This window comes from Ochlerotatus camptorhynchus, unplaced genomic scaffold (assembly GCF_037179485.1).
Source record: "Ochlerotatus camptorhynchus isolate MF236.1 unplaced genomic scaffold, CSIRO-AGI_Acam_v1.1 ptg000022l, whole genome shotgun sequence".
NCBI lineage: Eukaryota > Metazoa > Arthropoda > Insecta > Diptera > Culicidae > Ochlerotatus > Ochlerotatus camptorhynchus.
The window spans coordinates 3,935,032-3,952,911 of NW_027040514.1; the positions used below are offsets into that span (position 1 = coordinate 3,935,032).

Consider the following 17,880-nt stretch of genomic DNA (forward strand, 5'->3'; position numbering starts at 1 on the left):
TAGCAAGAAACTGTTGACAGCGTTTTGATCTGGAGGGATTTGTTATTTAGTGGAGAAAATGTCATCACGATTCATGCACACGATTAAAAGTTATCGAAGATCTGCACATTCACGTTGATAACTTTGGACAAATTCCTTGTCAAAAATTGTACCTTGCCAAACAAGAGCGATGCTGCGGGTAAGTTCAAATTTGTCTTTGCAGATAAATTCGCTCTCAAATTAATCTGGATCAACAATAGAAAAGGGCCCATCAGCATTTGTTAGCAAACCTTTCCAAAGCCCATTCCTTACCGAAGGCCGCCCACACAAACCAACACCATCATCGTGTAGGTAGAAGTTTCCCCTATCAGATGATGGTGTTGGTTTGCGTGGGTGGTCTTCGCTTTGTGAGTAAAGGGCTTTGGAACAGTTTGTTTACAAATGCTGATGGGCCCTTTGCTATTGTTGATCCAGTAATGATTTGGCAAGGCATCTGTAGTTGTCGAAAGAAAACAAAGGTTTTTATCACTGGAGCGACTATATGAATGGACAACTTTGCAAGGAGAAATGCCTCTAGAAAATAATTTTTCCATTCATTGCCAGTCACACGAAGGTCCCGTAAAGATCTGGCCCGACTCAGCCAGCTGCCATTACAGGAGGGATTAGCAGAATAATATCGATTTTATTGATAAAAGCATCAATCCACCAAATTGTCCAGATTATCGTCCCATCGACAAATTTTGGGAAATTATCAAGCGTAAATTGAAGAAATGTGGCAAAACAATCAAAACACCATCTGAGAGAGCTATGGTACTACGTACTACCATAGAGTTAGATCTAAGACCAGAAGGTCCCGAAGAAACGTGCTCAACTTTTTGCCTCAGCTCTGGTACTATCTTCGGTCTAAAGCTAATCAATGCACTTCTCGAAGTATAGGAAAATCCACGAACCCCTCATTTTATATATCAAACTTTCATAGCGAATCAAAACAAACATAGCGTAGTACTCGAATTTCGAATAGAATGGGGTACGTTATTGATTTGCTTGGGACCAATAGATGCATTTAAGCAAGCAACCGTATGTAATGGTAGATTGAATATATTTTTAAGATCTCCTCGGTACAAGTTACTGTAATAGCAATAAATGAGCTAGTAATCACGATGATCACAACACTGTCACGTTCTGTCTGTCATCGTTTTCTCATCCGATGATAGTGACAGAAGCATCTCTGTAAATATCGCGTGAGACCTTTAATTGAAAATGGCATTTGCCAGCCCTGTGTGCAAGACATGTTATTTCCTCCCTCTTGGAGACCCTTTTTGTGCGACCAAATTCTAAATGGAACAGCCTTTAGTCGTCCGTGTTTTTTATCATATTCAAGAGCAAATTTTCATTACGTCGAAAGTAGCAAAGGTAAACAAAGTCGAGCTATCAATTGATGTCAATTGATGCTTCTGCTATTACACTATATCCTGCTATTACACTTTTGTAAACAAACACTTCATTTGACGATTTCTCGCGAATTAAAGGTCAATTTAAAAGCTAACAATACAAACAGGTAAATAAATTATTCCTCTATCATTTGGTATAGTTTGTTCACAAGATTGTTCTTTTATTGGTGAGAAATCAGCGATTGACATGTTTGTTCACAGAAGCAATTACGCCCAAATCTCAAAGTTCTCCGGATATACTGTCTGAATATAGGATCACATTCCATTTTTAAGTTTATTTACCAGTCAAATTGCTTCCGATCAAAATATTTTTCGATGTCGCTTAAGTCACCCGATTTCTATGGAGATGCCGTTTGTCTTAAGTTACAGCGCAGCAAACCTGTGAAATTATAGTAAATATTAAAAGTTCCATATATATATATATCCTAAATGCATCGACATAGCTAATGGGGGTGCCTTGGAACAAATGATCCAGGCTCCCTCTAGATTTCGTTTTTTTTAGATTCTAATACCGATAATTTAAATTATATAAATCTTCAAAAAATTCTCGAGGGGGTCAACCTGTGGCCTACCAGGAGCTGAGCTCGGACCACTATCCGAGGTGGTGGCCGAAGTAGGCTTCTCTGCTAACAGGTCACAAGCATCCCGGCGCAACTACCATCGCGTTAGCTGGGACCAGTTCCAACGCTGCGTTGACACTGCTGTCGACTACGAGGAACATCCGGACACCCCCGAAGACGTTGACCGGTGCCTGAGTTCCATAGAGGAGGCGATATCCCGAGCCAGGAAACAACACGTGCCAGTTTCCAGACAGGTGAGCAATACTCTGAACCTTGATAGACCCACTAAATACATTATAACACACTTAATTTTTTTTCACCGAGATTCCAACAGCCGAGTAGTTATGCAATTTATTTTGTTGAGATTCAGTAAACAATTGACTCAGAGACTCAGCTAACAAATATCATTTTGCTAAGATATCAGCCAACAAACAGATATTTTGCAGATATATCAACTAAAGAAAATGCCGAGGTAATCGGCTGTTGGAGATTTTACCGAGCTAGATTAAGTGTGACGACTCCGAAACGCCATACGTAAGCAGTACCAACGTACTGGACAGACCACCTTGAAGACCCATTGCAATCACCCAACACAAATCATTCAAGTCAGCATGAGAATGAGGACTTTAGTGGCAGGTTGCGTTCACTCCCAGATTGTGCCAAGCCTTTACGAGGTAACTAACAAAAATCCTTTAAAATAAGCCGAGGCCCATTCCACCACTTGTGCCATTGAATCAACCTAATGATTCAATCGCCCATCTGATAACCCCTGAAGAGATGGCTGATGCTATAGGCCAACACTTCGTCAGCTCTCATAATCTCGGACTGAACTGCCTTAGACTTGGCTACTTCCTCTCGTGCTGGAAGTCAGCTAAAGTCATACCCATCCGGAAACCTGGGAAGGATCCGTCCTCTCCTTCAAGTTATCAACCAATCAGCCTTCTCTCAGGGTTATCAAAACTGTTCGAAAGAGCACTGTACCACTGGCTCCTAACATCTGCCGATGAAAACAACTTGTTACTCGAGGAACAGTTTGGTTTTCGGAAAGGTCGTTCGACCGTCCACCAGCTGACTCAAGTAACAAACATTCTCAGACGGAACAAGTTTGTGTCGAAAACATCTGCCATGGCGAAAAAGCGTTCGACAATGTCTGGCATGATGAACTGGTGTTCAAATTGCAGCAGTACGGTTTTCCAATCTTCCTAGTGAAGAAAATAAATAACTATCTCTCGAACAGGACATTCCGAGTCTCTCTGAATGGCATCACATCGGATGCTTTCAACATCGGTGCGGGAGTTCCACAAGGAAGCATCTTTGGACCCATCTTGTTTAACCTGTTCACCTCCGATATGCCGGCTCTCCCTGATGGTGGATCGTTGTCTCTGTTCGCAGATGACACATCTATCATCTATAAGAGGAGGGTCATCGGAGCTCTGACCGCCAAACTTCAAATGGGACCACAGAGAACAGACATGGAGGCTCGAACAAAATTTCTCTAAAAACTTGTGTAAAGATTCCTATTCGACTTAAGCGCCACTAACGGCGACTTCCCCACTTAAAAACCCTCTTTGACAACATGATGGCGCTGGCCTTGCACAAATTACACTAGACACTAAGTGCTAGTAGCGCCAAGTGGCAATTTTCAACAGAAAAATTATCGATACTAGCGCCAAATTGGTCGAAAGTGGAAAATTTATAGAGAAAATCAGGAGATGCTAACACCACGTAACGGCGACGTTCCCACTTATTTTACACAAGTTTCTGACCGAACTTGAACGTCTGTTCTCTGTGATGGGACTGGATGTCCTGTCGGATTATTGCAACAGCTGGAAGATCCGTATAAACGTGGCAAAGACCCAGGTCATCATCTTTCCTTATTCCAAATCTCCCAGACTTGTTCCGTCTGAGAATAATAAGATCAACTTGAACGGCACAGTGGTGGAATGGTCCAAAGAGGTAGTCTACCTTGGCCTTACACTCGACAGCAGGGAACACATTGACAAAACGAAAACCAAATGCAACATCCGGATGAGATCCCTGTATCTGCTCATCAACAGGAGATCCACTCTGTCCCTGAAAAACAAGCTTCCTGTCTATAAGCAAGTAATCCTTCCCGTGATAGAATACGGGGTCCCAATCTGGGAGAGTACCACGGATTGCCATCACCTAAAACTACAAAGGGTCCAATACAAGATCCTGATGATGATCCTCAACTGTCCTCCACACACTCGAAACTCTGAGGTCCATCGCCTGGCTGGTCTTCAGATGCTGGAGTTACGGAGAACTGTTACCATTGAAAGGTTTAGAGATTTCTGTATGCGACCCGATCAGCAGATCATCAGGGATCTGGCACGTTAGGTTAAGCACGTAAGTTATCTATTTTTTTAAACTTCAACTTAACAAACCCTTTAAAGGGTATTCTGTAAACTAGCGCTAAACGTAATCGTCATACTAAAAAAATCAATTTAACCAAACAAAGATGAAGAGCCAAAGGCTAATCAATTGTACTGCAAGCAAAACCAATGTTAAACTCGGTTAAAACCCCTGGGTTCAACCTAACAAACCTAAAGCAACCTAAACGTCAACCGTTAGAGATAGAAAATTTATGTTGCTTCAAATAAATTGTTCTACAATCTTGTCTAACATTATGCCGGTCTATCTCAAATAATTAAAAATTTTGATATTTTAAACTCGCTAACCATAGGAACCACCCTAGGTTCACTTATATGGCAGGGATGGATCGCTCTTTTGGGAGTTTTTCATTATTTTTTAATATAGCATCCAATTTAATTTTCAGTTAATCTATCCTAAAATAGATAATTTAGTGCTATTAATTTCACTCTCAAAATTCCCATACCGCAGAGCCACACTCTGTGTTTTCACGCAAGGTGCACTTGAGAGCGCTCTTGAGGGCAGCTTCAGTGAAAATACAGTGTGGCTCAATGGTGCGAAAATTTTCCATTTTGATGCCTTAGGCTGAAAGCCTCCTAAATAAAGATAAATCAATCAATCAATCTATTTGAAGATAGGTCAACTGACAACATTTCCAGATGATCTATTCAATAGATCCTATCTTCTTTGATCCATGCTCTTGATAGACTTTATCTTTTGATAATCACGGCTTTGCAAACAGAATTTGTGCTATTTTCGTCACTTAATTTGATGAAGGAGGTTCTTATCAAGCGTCCAAAACCTCAAATACAACAAGGAATGTTTTTGCCGCTGAATTATCATCGAAAGAGAAAATCGCTTGATAAGCAGCAGGAAATGTTCAACAAATCTACAAATAGACGAAGCTCTCTGATTATTTTTCCAATACTTGAGGTTGATCAAGTTTCCAAGGATCTTCAACTGTTATTAAAGTCAATGTTCTTTTAAGACTGTAGATTGTTCAGGAAGTTTTCCAGCTAATTGAATCTGATGGAATCTTAAATAATGAATCTAGCACCCCTATTCTGTATTTCGTTTCGAACGAAATTCTCATACAAAAAAATATTTTCTTGTATATGAATTTCGTTTCGAACGAAATACAGAATAGGGGTGTAGATTTTTCGGGCATGTTTGTACATTCTCTATAGGGACTACCCGTGCCTTATCGTGATTTAGCTATATTGTCAAGATTTAGCACTCCAGCAGCTGAATTCCGGGAAATTTCTAAATATACCTAATATGTTAACATTTCTTTCTTTTCGATGAATTTTATCCACTGGTGATGTCAGGGGAATTCCTCGGCATGATGAGCCCTTTCTGTATCTTCTATTGGATCCGACTCCGTGTCAGGGGTGTGGAGAACAGCGAAAGGTTTCTCACCTCAATTCATCAATGCTCGGGCCTTATTACGGGTGTCACTCCACGGTGATAAGGAAGTGATGCTCGGAATAAGAGCCGTGATTTCCGTACAAATCAAATGGAAATCACTTCACCGTTACGACAAGTGACAAGTTTTCCCCATGAAGTGACATCCGTAATAAGCCCCTTGGTTAATTAAAAAAAAAACACTTGCTCCGTACAGTTTTGTATACGACATTAACATTAATAGTAACCTTTTATTGTTAAACACTACATTTGAACTCAATATACTAGTTACTAGAACACAAAACAAGCGATATATTGTACCGGGTTAGTGAACGGTCTCGACGAGATGATGAATCAATCTCGGTCAATCTTCCTCGTTGTAGATCGTCGCCTCGTCCAGTAGGTAGCCATCGATCGATGCTCATATCTCCCGTTCTCCATGCAGATGCCCCTAGGAATGAGCTTCTCCAGAATATCCTCATGTGAATGTAATTGCCTCGATCAACTCACCGTTGTTGATCCTCCCACTCACACTGATACCGAACGCAGATAGTGAACCTCGTGTTGATGGTACATTCTTGATGGTGGTATCCTGAAGTAATTTGCAGCTCGCATGCAAACAAGAGAATTGCAATATGCTTGACGATTGCAGTGTCTTTTGGATGTGTATAAATGTGTATGATGGTTCCATTGTTGGTATGCACCTAGCTTTGCCGATTTCCTGCAAAGAAAAAGATTTTTTATATAAAAAACAAATGCTGATGTAGTGAAAATTACTAGTCATACCTGTTTGTGTGAAGGATGCATTTGTTTGTCGAGAGCCAATAAATCTACACAACAGAAATTTATGCCTTCTTCTCGGTCTTCTTGGGCAGCAGCACGGCCTGGATGTTCGGCAACACACCACCCTGAGCAATGGTCACTCCAGACAGCAGTTTGTTCAACTCCTCGTCGTTGCGGATGGCCAACTGCAGGTGACGTGGGATGATTCTGGTCTTCTTGTTGTCACGGGCGGCGTTTCCTGCCAACTCGAGAACTTCAGCGGCCAGATATTCCATCACGGCAGCCAGGTAGACGGGAGCACCGGCACCAACGCGCTCGGCATAGTTGCCCTTCCTGAGCAGACGGTGAATACGACCAACTGGGAACTGCAATCCAGCGCGGCTCGAGCGGGACTTTGCCTTTCCCTTAACTTTGCCTCCTTTGCCACGGCCAGACATGATTCGATTGAGAAGAGTAGATTACGATTTGAAATTGAAACGAGTTGCTAGCGTACTGATGCTGTTGCCAGGCAGGAGGGTGCTCTTATACTTTCTCGAACAACGTATAACGAGTAAAAGGAGGGTACAATCAACACAGTAGGTAACAAAATATGAAAAAGGGGACGAGCGTGCGTTGCTATGCTATCGGTATAAAACCAGAAAAACCCGTCTGAACGAAATAAGATTCGCTGCCAGACTGTTGAGCAGTTCAGTCGATTTGAATTCTCTCTAGTTTCGTTCGTTCGTTCGCAAGTCGAATTAGCTCCGCGTTGTATAGTGACGCTCTCGCTGACCCAGCCATGGGTAAGAAATCGCGCGGTAACGCGAGTGCCGGCTTACCGGGAAAACAGACTCTCCCAGGAGACGGCGCGACCACCGAGCCAGCTCAGAAGAAGCAGAAGAAAACCCCATTGCCCGTCCCGACAGGCGTTGCGGACCCGCAGCCGGGGCCTCCCGGAACTAAACGACCCAGACCTGAAGACATCAGCGCCACCGCATCGGCAGCAAAAAAGCTGCTGAGCAACAATCCGTTCTCCGCCCTGCAGAACGGAGCCCAGCCGCAGTCGGACCCTGAGACGGTGCCTAAAAAAGTTAAGTTGCCACCCTTCTATGTGAAGGGCTTCCCTCCCGGGCTATGGGAGCAGCTGGATTTCTACATTAAGCAGGGCCTTCGCTGCACCATTCAACGGTGCACGGAAGGCTACAAACTGATGGTCTCGGCCGAAAATCACTACAACGCAGTCCAGGCCCTCTTGGACAGGATGAAGCTGGAGTACTTCTCCCACGACGTCGAGGCCACCAAGCCGCTGAAAGTGGTGCTGCGCGGGCTCCACGACATGGACACCACCACCTTAATGGACGAGATTAAGGCGAACGGCCTCAAGCCGGTCGAAATCCACAAGATGACCCGCAGCAAGGCCATCAAGTATCGTGACCAGCTCTACTTGGTCCATCTGCAGAAGAACTCCACAACCGTGAAGGATCTCCATACGACACGCACACTGTTCCACATCGTAGTGAAGTGGGAGCGGTATAAGCCAACCCACCGTGGCGTCACCCAGTGCTCGAACTGCCTATTGTTCGGGCACGGCACCAGGAACTGCCGCATGGCCAGCCGCTGCATCAAATGCGGCAAAAACCACAAGATCGACGACTGCGACAGCATCGAGGAAGCCGCTCCCACATGCGCCAACTGCGGTGCTGCCCACAAGGCCACGAGTAAGGCCTGTCCGAAGCGGGCCGAATACGCCGAGATCCGGAAGAAGGCCTCGTCCAACAACCAGCCCGGTCGCAAGAAGGTCCCGGAAAACAACGCGCAGAACTTTCCTCCGTTATCACCGGTCCAACCACGGCCAATTCCAGTGTTGGCGCCGCTCCCGCTCAACCAACAGTTGGCTGCTGCCCAGTCGGCTGCCGCTGCAGTACCCAGTCAAGCCTCCGGCCCATCGACGGATCCCCCTGCTCCGGGATTGGCCGGTACAACCGGTGAAGCTCCAGACGATTCTCCGCTGTCAACGGATGAGATCGTCACACTGTTGGCCCAGGCCATCATCATCAAGCGCACCTGCGCAACAAGAACACAACAGCTCCAAGCTATCATCTCCTTCGTCGCTAATTATGGACCGTGAACCCATAAAGATCGCCAACTGGAACGCTCGCTCCGTAGGGGCGAAAAACATTGAGCTTGCAGACTTCCTCCGCAAGCACGACATCGACGTGGGCCTTCTCACCGAGACCCACCTCAAGACCGGTGACAGCTTCTGGCTGCCCGACCACAGCATTGTCCGGCTTGATCGCACCAGCTCCAGGGGGGGCGGTGTCGCGGTCATCATCAAGAAAGGCATCAAGTACTGCACCCTACCCCACTACCGCACTTCCATCATCGAGGCCGTCGGCGTAGAGGTGGAAACATCGACCGGAAACATCCGGTTCATCGCCGCCTACTGTCCCCGGCAATGTACCGTTAGCAATGGTACAGCACAGCAGTTCAAGAACGACCTTGCCATCATAACCCGCACCAATGCCCGCTTCGTAATCGGAGGGGACCTGAACGCCCGGCACGAGGCCTGGCGGAACTACCAGCAGAACCAGAACGGCCGCCTGCTATTCGACCATTCCCAGCATGGTCTCTATTCCGTCTGGTTTCCGGACGAACCAACCTTCACATCACCGACGGGCAACCCATCGACGCTGGACCTGTTCTTGGCAAACACCAGATTAGCCAAGCCGGTTGCCGTCAACGACCTGAGTTCGGACCACCAACCGGTGCTGACCGAGCTGGGCTACAACGTGGCCCCTGCACCGTGCCAGCGGAAGGACTACCATCGAGTCAACTGGGTCCAGTTTCGACGCGTGGTCGACCGCCACATCGACGACAACCCACCGCTCGACACAGTGGAGGACATCGACCGGGCCCTGGAGGGTCTCCATCAAGCCATATCCGTGGCTGACGAAGAGTGCGTTCGACGAGTTCCTGTGAGGGGTAAGTTTCAAGCAATTGATTCCCACACCAAACTCTTGATTCGGCTCAGAAATGTTCGTAGACGCCAGTTTCAGCGGACTGGGGATCTGCAGCGTAAATACGAAATGGTCGATCTGAATCGGCAGATCGCTTCCAGAATGGTCTCAATCCGGAACGAGAGTTTCGGGCGGCTCGTTCAGAACCTGGACGACCGTTCCAGACCATTCTGGAAGGTTGCCAAGGTGCTGAAGTCTCACCCCAAGCCCATTCCACCACTTAGAGTCAATGACGAACGGCTTATCACCAACGAAGAGAAGGCCAATGCGATTGGGGAGCACATTGCCCAGTCGCATTTGCTTGGCTCTAAAATCCCAAGTCCACTCGAGAACCAGGTTGCGCAGTGCGTCCTGACGTTAGATGCCTCCCCTTGTGCCGTCCCTCCAGAAGAACGGATTACAGAGGAACAAATTTGCTCAGCGCTGAAATACAGTAAGAACATGAAGGCTCCCGGGTTTGACGGAATATTCAACCTAGCGTTGAAAAATCTCAGCCCGAGGGTGCACTCGCTGCTAGCTGCCACCTTCAACAGATGCTTGGAGCTGCACTACTTTCCAAGCATCTGGAAGGTGGCAAAAATCATCCCGATCCGCAAACCTGGGAAAGACCCTTCACTACCGTCAAGCTACAGACCGATTAGCCTGCTCTCAGCGCTGAGCAAGCTGTTCGAAAAATTGATCCTCAGCCGACTAAACAAGTTTGTGGAGGAACATGACATTCTTCTTCCGGAACAGTTCGGGTTCCGTAAGGGGCATTCCACCAATCATCAGCTAGTGCGGGTGATGAATAACATCCGGAGTAACAAAGCTGTATCCAAGTCCACAGCCATGGCCTTGTTAGACGTCGAAAAGGCGTTTGACAATGTCTGGCACGACGGACTTATATACAAGCTTTGTAACTCCAACTTTCCACCATACCTTGTGAAAATCACCCGTAACTATCTCCAGCAAAGGTCGTTCAGGGTGTCGTTGAATAGTTCCCTTTCGGGACAATTTCCGATCCCAGCAGGTGTTCCGCAAGGGAGTCTGCTGGGACCACTGCTTTACAGCATCTACACGTCGGACATCCCTCCTCTAGGAGACGGTTGCGTGTTCTTTCTGTTTGCAGATGACACCGCGATAGCCGTCAAGGGTAGGATGCCTCGTGAAATTACGAACAAGCTCCAACGATGCCTTGACACCTTTACTGATTATGCCACCACGTGGAAAATCCAAATCAACGCCTCAAAAACCCAAGCAATCATGTTCCTTCACAGACAATCGCCAAAACTTAAACCGTCTCCCTCCTGTACCGTAATAATGGATGGTACAAGGGTCGAGTGGTCCACTGATGTTACTTATCTCGGGATGTTGTTCGATGAGAAGCTCCTGTTCCGCTCGCACATAGAGAAAACCCTAGTTAAGTGCTCCGCCTTGGTTAGGTGTTTGTATCCGCTCATTTGCCGCAGATCCCGCCTCTCAAGGCAAAACAAACTGGCTGTTTACAAACAGATCATAGCCCCCGCGATCTTCTATGCCGCCCCGGTGTGGGAATCGTGCGCTCAGACCCACAGGAACAAAATCCAGGTTGCACAGAATAGAGTGTTGAGGATGATCCTAGATCGTCCATTCGACACAAGAATAGCAGACCTCCATCAAGAGGCAGAAATTCCCAAAGTAGATTCCAAAATTGATGATATGACAACTAAATTTATTCAAAAATGCAATCTTTCTGAACATGCTTTAATAAGCAATTTGTACATAGTAGGTTAAGTGTATATAGTAGAGTAGGTTAGTTTTAAGCTGTAAATAGTAGTATTAAGTAGTTTCTCTTCAAATTCTAAAAACAAAACAAACCAATCCCACCAAGGTGGTCGACCGTGTACTAAGTCTAGGACTAATTCTGTAAAACAAATTTTGAATTTTGCCCATACCTAAAGATGAAGAAAGCAATTAAATCACTTAGTAAAAATTTATATGGTAATCGTCCAAGTTAAACAAAAATAAAGATCATTTAAACTGGAACTGGAAAAAAACTGGAACTGAACGAAATAAACAGTTTTCAACTACCGAAGCAAACAGCTGAACTATGGCACCGAAAACCAGTGGAAAGGCTGCGAAGAAGTCCGGCAAGGCCCAGAAGGTCATTGTCAAGGGAGACAAGAAGAAAAGACGGCAACGCAGGAAGGAAAGCTATGCCATCTACATCTACAAGGTGTTGAAGCAGGTCCACCCTGACACCGGAGTCTCGTCCAAGGCCATGAGCATCATGAACAGCTTCGTCAATGACATCTTCGAACGTATCGCTGCTGAGTCGTCCCGTCTGGCTCACTACAACAAACGCTCGACGATCACTTCCCGCGAAATCCAAACCGCTGTCCGTCTGCTGCTGCCGGGTGAGCTGGCCAAGCATGCCGTCTCCGAAGGTACCAAGGCCGTCACCAAGTACACCAGCTCCAAGTAAAATTGCACCACGCCTAACATTCTAATCGGCCCTTTTCAGGGCCACAACATAATTTTCACGTGAAAGAGTTCAATGTTGACGAACCGTTTCTTCTATTGATGATTGTTTATGAGTTTAATACTAATAGGGCTTTAATTCCAATTTTGCACCTATATTTTAGCGTATCCGTTAATTTATCGAATGACATTTTTTTTGGTCTTGCGGAAACAAACCAAAATCAACCGCGTTGCGATAAGTGGTCCATCAATAGCGGATTCCAAACACAAATGTCGAACTGTTGCAATGGTGATCAAAATTATCACCGATTGCCTGCAAAAAGTGGTTTCGGTCAAATGTCGAGTCTAGGATACAACAACCTCTGTTGTGAATGTGATAAATTAGCAATAATTGAAGAACGTTCTCGAATAACCCAAGACGATGTAAGGCAAATATAAACAGCTGTTCTGTTTCATCATCCCTATTTACGGTTGCCTTTCGAATGGCGAAAACAGAAAAGGAATAAGTAAACTTCCTGACCTGAAAATTAAACAAACCATCATCCCTTCCAAAGCGAATCTTATAATTCATGGTGTCTACCTTGACCGTCGCCTAAACTTTAAAGACCATGCTGACGCCGTTCGAAAGGCAACCGTTAATAAAATACGAGTAATTAAATCCATTGGTGCGAGAATGCCCTGTGCTCATAGATCTACAATTCTCAGGATAATTAATGCATGGCTATTGCCCAAAATGTTCTATGGAGTCAGTCGATCTCTTTAGTAGAGGTGGTGATGCTGTGATGAAAAAGTTACGTCCGCTGTATAACCAAGCCTTCCGATTTGCTTCAGGCGCTTTTGCAACAAGTCTCACACTTGCGATCATGGCAGAATGTGGCCAGCTTCTATTCGAATACTATCTGTTAGTTTGCCTTGTTACGAAAGCTTTTTGTTGGTTGAGTCTCACTGACCGCAATGAAGTTCCTTCGGTTAATGCGGCTGGGCCTTTTTTTGACTTTAAATGATCTATATTTCTTGAATTTGTGTGGTTTACATGTATAACTTATCAAGTGACACATATGCGTCTTTTCAACTTTAGTTCCTGTGGAATTTCAATTATTATTAATTACAGTTCCTAGTCCTATCAGGCCTGTTTTAGAGAATGACCACCTTGGTGGGATGCGGCTGGGGCCCGCTGGGCCAGAATGATGGTTGTTTTTATACTTGTGTACAGGGTTGTCAGTGCTATCGTCGAAAGGTCTGGAAGAATAACAGAAAAAATGGCTTGGACAAATCCGACCTTTATAATTAACATAGGAGACTTCCAACATTTTCTCAACATGCTGCCGGGCGGAGTGACACAAAATCTGGAATTTCCAGATAAAATAAATCAACGTTAATCCATTGAAATGTTTAATGAATGTAAAATCACACTCAACAGAAATAAACGTAATCTTACGACTACAATGAATCTGGAAAGTTGGCATCGCTGCCTGTGTATAGCCAATGACAAACGAGTAAAGAGGATACCGACAGAGCATGTTTTCTATATAAGAAACAGCATACTCGGCTTTTAGGTATTAGTATCGTTTCAGCCGTTCAACAAGCAACAATGACTGGTCGAGGCAAAGGAGGAAAAGGTCTAGGTAAAGGTGGCGCCAAGCGTCATCGCAAGGTTCTGCGTGATAACATCCAGGGTATCACCAAGCCCGCCATCCGTCGTTTGGCTCGCCGTGGTGGTGTCAAGCGTATCTCCGGTTTGATCTATGAAGAAACCCGAGGTGTACTGAAGGTGTTTCTAGAAAACGTGATTCGTGATGCCGTCACCTACACTGAACACGCCAAGCGTAAGACCGTCACGGCCATGGATGTCGTTTACGCTCTGAAGCGACAGGGACGCACTCTGTACGGTTTCGGAGGTTAAGTCATTATCACCAACTCTGGCAAAAAACGGCCCTTTTCAGGGCCACTAATTTTATTTCAGAAAAGGCTGGTTCTGAAGTGCTTGTAATGAAGAACAATCCCCAGTTTAGTTTTCGTGAAGTGGATTTTAGTCTGAAATGTTAGTTTCTGCTAAATTGGAACGCTTTTGGATACGGTTATTTGTTCTCTGTTTTGTGGTGCGTTCGCGTTCATAGTTTTCGGCTGCATTTGCCGGATTAGCGCTGGCGCTCTGCCTCCCGGACGTTTATACGTGTGTGATTGGTAGTTTTCTCGCTTTCCGGGAAGTTTTAGAATAGAGAAAGAAAACGTGATTCAACATGTTTGCAAGCATCAGAAGAAATGTCGCAATCTGCGTTATTTGATTTTCTCCCGGACCAGAAATTAGTGGCATCGCGAGTGATAATTTTTAATTTCAGTTTATTTACGCACTGCAAGGTGCGTGAAAGAGTTCGGCACAATCGGTGTTGATGTTGGCTCGCTGCTTGAAACTTTTTTTTGTGTGTTCGAAAGAAATTGATCGAAAGTGTTCCAAAAGTGCTTCTGAACGTGTTTCGCAGTTGGGAGTGGTGAAATTCGTAAATTCGCGGTTCATGTTCAGTGAAAATTCCGTATCACAAAATTGCTCACCGAGTTCCCTTTTTTTGCCGTTTGACGACGACGGGCATGTTCTTATACATATCTCGATTGCATTTTCGAGGGGACGTCCAGAGAGCCTTGAGATTTAGGCGTTGTTGATTTTCCGGGCAGACGAGTTGGTCGCCGGTAAGGTCCAGTAAGTGCTGTCAGCAGATGAATCAAGAGGTATTCGAAACAAAATTGGTAAGAAATGTCCATTCAAATCGTTTTATTACAGTTAAACAAATTTCAAAACTATATACGTGCCAGATTTGGAAATAATATTTTTTGAATCTGGAAGTGTGTTTATGATACCATTATCCATTTGATAAAGGTAGAGTGAACATGCGGGGCTTATTGTAAGTAAAAGTGACCTCGGAGTGGTCGTGAATTACCAGGCATTCTGAAATGGGTCACTGGAGCTGCAATAGAGCTAACACCTTCTAACTCCCGGACTAAACCTGCTTTAATTGAAGGGTAATAAAAAGCAGTTTTCTTCCATAATAACACTGCCGGACAGTGGGGGTTAGATTGTACACACACACACACACACACACTAATTTTATTTCAGAAAAGAGTTAGAATATTTCTCGCGTCTTTTTTTAAATAGACCAATGTAACATATCCAACATTTTGAGAACATCTAAGCTGAAGTTCGACAGATTGTTATTTTAACTGTTTAAAAACAATACATTTTGCAATACTATTTTTAATGTAGTCAGTGAATAATAACGTTGACAATTCAGTAGAAACGGTAAAATCACAATTTTACTTTGAATTTCATGCTACAATAAAGAAAAAAAACCACATAGGACGTTTTGACTAGTCAAGTTGTACATCGGACATTTTTTGGACCATTTTTCTCAATGACATAATCAATTAGTGTTACATTGGACGTTTTGTCTACATGATACTAGATTCCCTTTCACAGATTTCAGAGTAGAATACCAAACTTTAGATTGGCCCGCCTTTAGAAAATGAGCATCAATCACATTAGGCAGTCCGAATGACCGAAGTAACAATCATCTAGCCATCATTTCAAACTGTACATTGGACAATGTTTGCCCTATGATTATCTTATAGCGAATTCGTCAGTCATCGTCAAGGCAAACCATGTCAATTGTCAGCAGCATTTTTGTCAGTGACGAACATGTGCTGATTTGTTTATTAGCTAAATTTGAAATGAAATTAAATGGCAAGAGCAAAACAATTATATGGAGCCATTAAAGTGAATAAGCATCAACGTCCTGAACTGCTTGGATAACAATAATGTGACTCAGAATGCAAGAAATTACACTTTCTGTTACCAGGTGAATCTTTGTCATTGACGAAAAAATGAATAAGATTTTGACAAAGATTTTTTTGAGGATCAAGTCTATCATTGACTATGTGAAAAACAATTTTGTCAATATCGCGCAAAAGTCTGTCAATGACAATGACAAATCTCAGCACTGGTTGGAACTGAATAATAAACGAATTCGCTATTAAATAAATGCAAGTAAATTTGGATGGGTGTTTTTGTATTACATACAATGATAGAACAGCAATAGGTTGTATCGCTTAACTCGATTTGTTTACATGTGTAACTTAGGACCTTTTGAAAAGTGACGCAAATTTTGTTTATTTTTCAGGCACAGGGTTTTTTTTTTTTAAATTTAAGGCCTGTATAGAGATCGAACCGAAGCAAAAACTTCATACAAAATACTAAATTTATCACCTGCGTGAAAAACGCAATTCAGTGCCAACATTTCAAAGGGGCGTAATTGCTTTTGTAAACAATGACTTTAGCCGGCAATTTCTCGCGAATAAAATCTTACCTCTCCAAAACTACAATGCTAGCTGGTAGAGGAAACATTCCTCTACCTGCCGGTGTCATTATTTTTCATGAGTGAGCTTTTATTCGTGAGAAATCGGTGCCTAAAGCTAGAGTCGGTGTATAATGAGTCACGCCAAGAGAAAAACAGTTGAACTCGCATCACGGTTTTCGAAAGATTCCCTTTCTTTTCACTTGGCAACAGAGGACTTTTACATCAACTTCAAATGACTTCTAGCGAGAAAAAAAATATAGCGGCTGTAGTAAATCCTTATATCAGTAATTTTGTCAAATTATCTTATCAAAAAATAGTAGAAATTCTCATTACTGATCATTGCCAAACGTATCCCATGACAATTTAATGCTCAGTGCGTGATTATGATAATTTTTCCAATTATATTTTATAATTTATTGCATTACCTTTCGTGGACCTTTCATAGCATCGTAATGTTTGTTTTCTTTGCACGATAGGTAGCCGGTTTGACAGTTCAATAGGTAGACTTGGCTTCACTCTTGGCGTGACTCATTATACACCGACTCTACCTAAAGCCATTGTTTAAAAATGCAATTACGCCCCTTTGAAATGTTGGCACTGAATTGGCAAATTTTTCACTTCGCTTTGAACTGTAAAGGCCTGTATAGAGATCGAAGCGAAGCGAAAATCTCATACAAAATCTCGTACAAAATACTAAATTTTTCACCTGCGTGAAAAACGGAATTGGCAAATTTTTCACTTCGCTTTGAAGTGAACTGTAAACAGATACGATCCAGCGAAATCTAATTTTGTTGATCGTATCTTTTTCGCTTACGTTTACTTTTTTTTTCGCGCATGCAGCGCTAGCGAAAAGAGCAGCAGCCAGCTGGCTGGCATGCCGCCATGTTATTGAAACCAACATCTGAAACGTCACAATTCCAGTGTGAACTGCAAAAATGGCGTGACTGAATTGTCTTATTTTTATCAAATGAAATTATTTTCCCTTTTATGCCATATAAATGGTTGACTTCGTGGAAGAAAATCAGAAAATAATATTTTATGAGTCCTAAGTTTATTTTTCACAAAATGTAAGCAAAAATATTAAGAATATCCATAATATCAGTCACGCCTTTTTTGAAATTCTGGCTTGAATCTTCTATTTGTTTACAAATTATGAGCTGTCAGTGGGGCCCGCAATTCGCGGGTCCGCAGCGATGTTAGCTCTTTTCAAGGCAAGGCAAACAAGATAGGGATGCCAGCTAGCTGGCAGCAGCTAAGCGAAAAGTTGACGTTGCGAGAAAGACCGTATCTGTCAGATTTTCACTTCACCGGAGGTGTAAACTGATCGATTTCGTTTCACATGACCTGTAAACTGCGAAAAAAGGAAACTGGAAAATGTTCCACAAACATTTTTTCACAACCTTTTTCGCTAGCGAAATTTCATTGTTTTTTCGCGTGCTTCAATTTTCGTTTCGCTTCGAGGCTTTAGTCAACCTGGTCTATACAAGTGTTGTACACTCAAAAATATTACTAAACTTGGAAAGATTAAAAT

At 43.6% G+C, this 17,880-nt stretch overlaps 2 protein-coding genes across 2 annotated transcripts; one reads left to right on the forward strand and one right to left on the reverse strand.

Annotated features, from left to right (window-relative positions):
- Window positions 1-6,606: 6,606 nt before the first annotated feature.
- Window positions 6,607-7,052, reverse strand: LOC135706115 (histone H2A). Its single transcript, XM_065227767.1, has one exon. The coding sequence runs from the start codon at window positions 7,003-7,005 to the stop codon at window positions 6,631-6,633; it is 375 nt and encodes a 124-aa protein (XP_065083839.1). The 5' UTR covers window positions 7,006-7,052; the 3' UTR covers window positions 6,607-6,630.
- A 4,568-nt stretch (window positions 7,053-11,620) lies between these two features.
- Window positions 11,621-12,024, forward strand: LOC135704279 (histone H2B). The gene has a single exon (XM_065225745.1). The coding sequence runs from the start codon at window positions 11,633-11,635 to the stop codon at window positions 12,005-12,007; it is 375 nt and encodes a 124-aa protein (XP_065081817.1). The 5' UTR covers window positions 11,621-11,632; the 3' UTR covers window positions 12,008-12,024.
- Window positions 12,025-17,880: the final 5,856 nt, after the last annotated feature.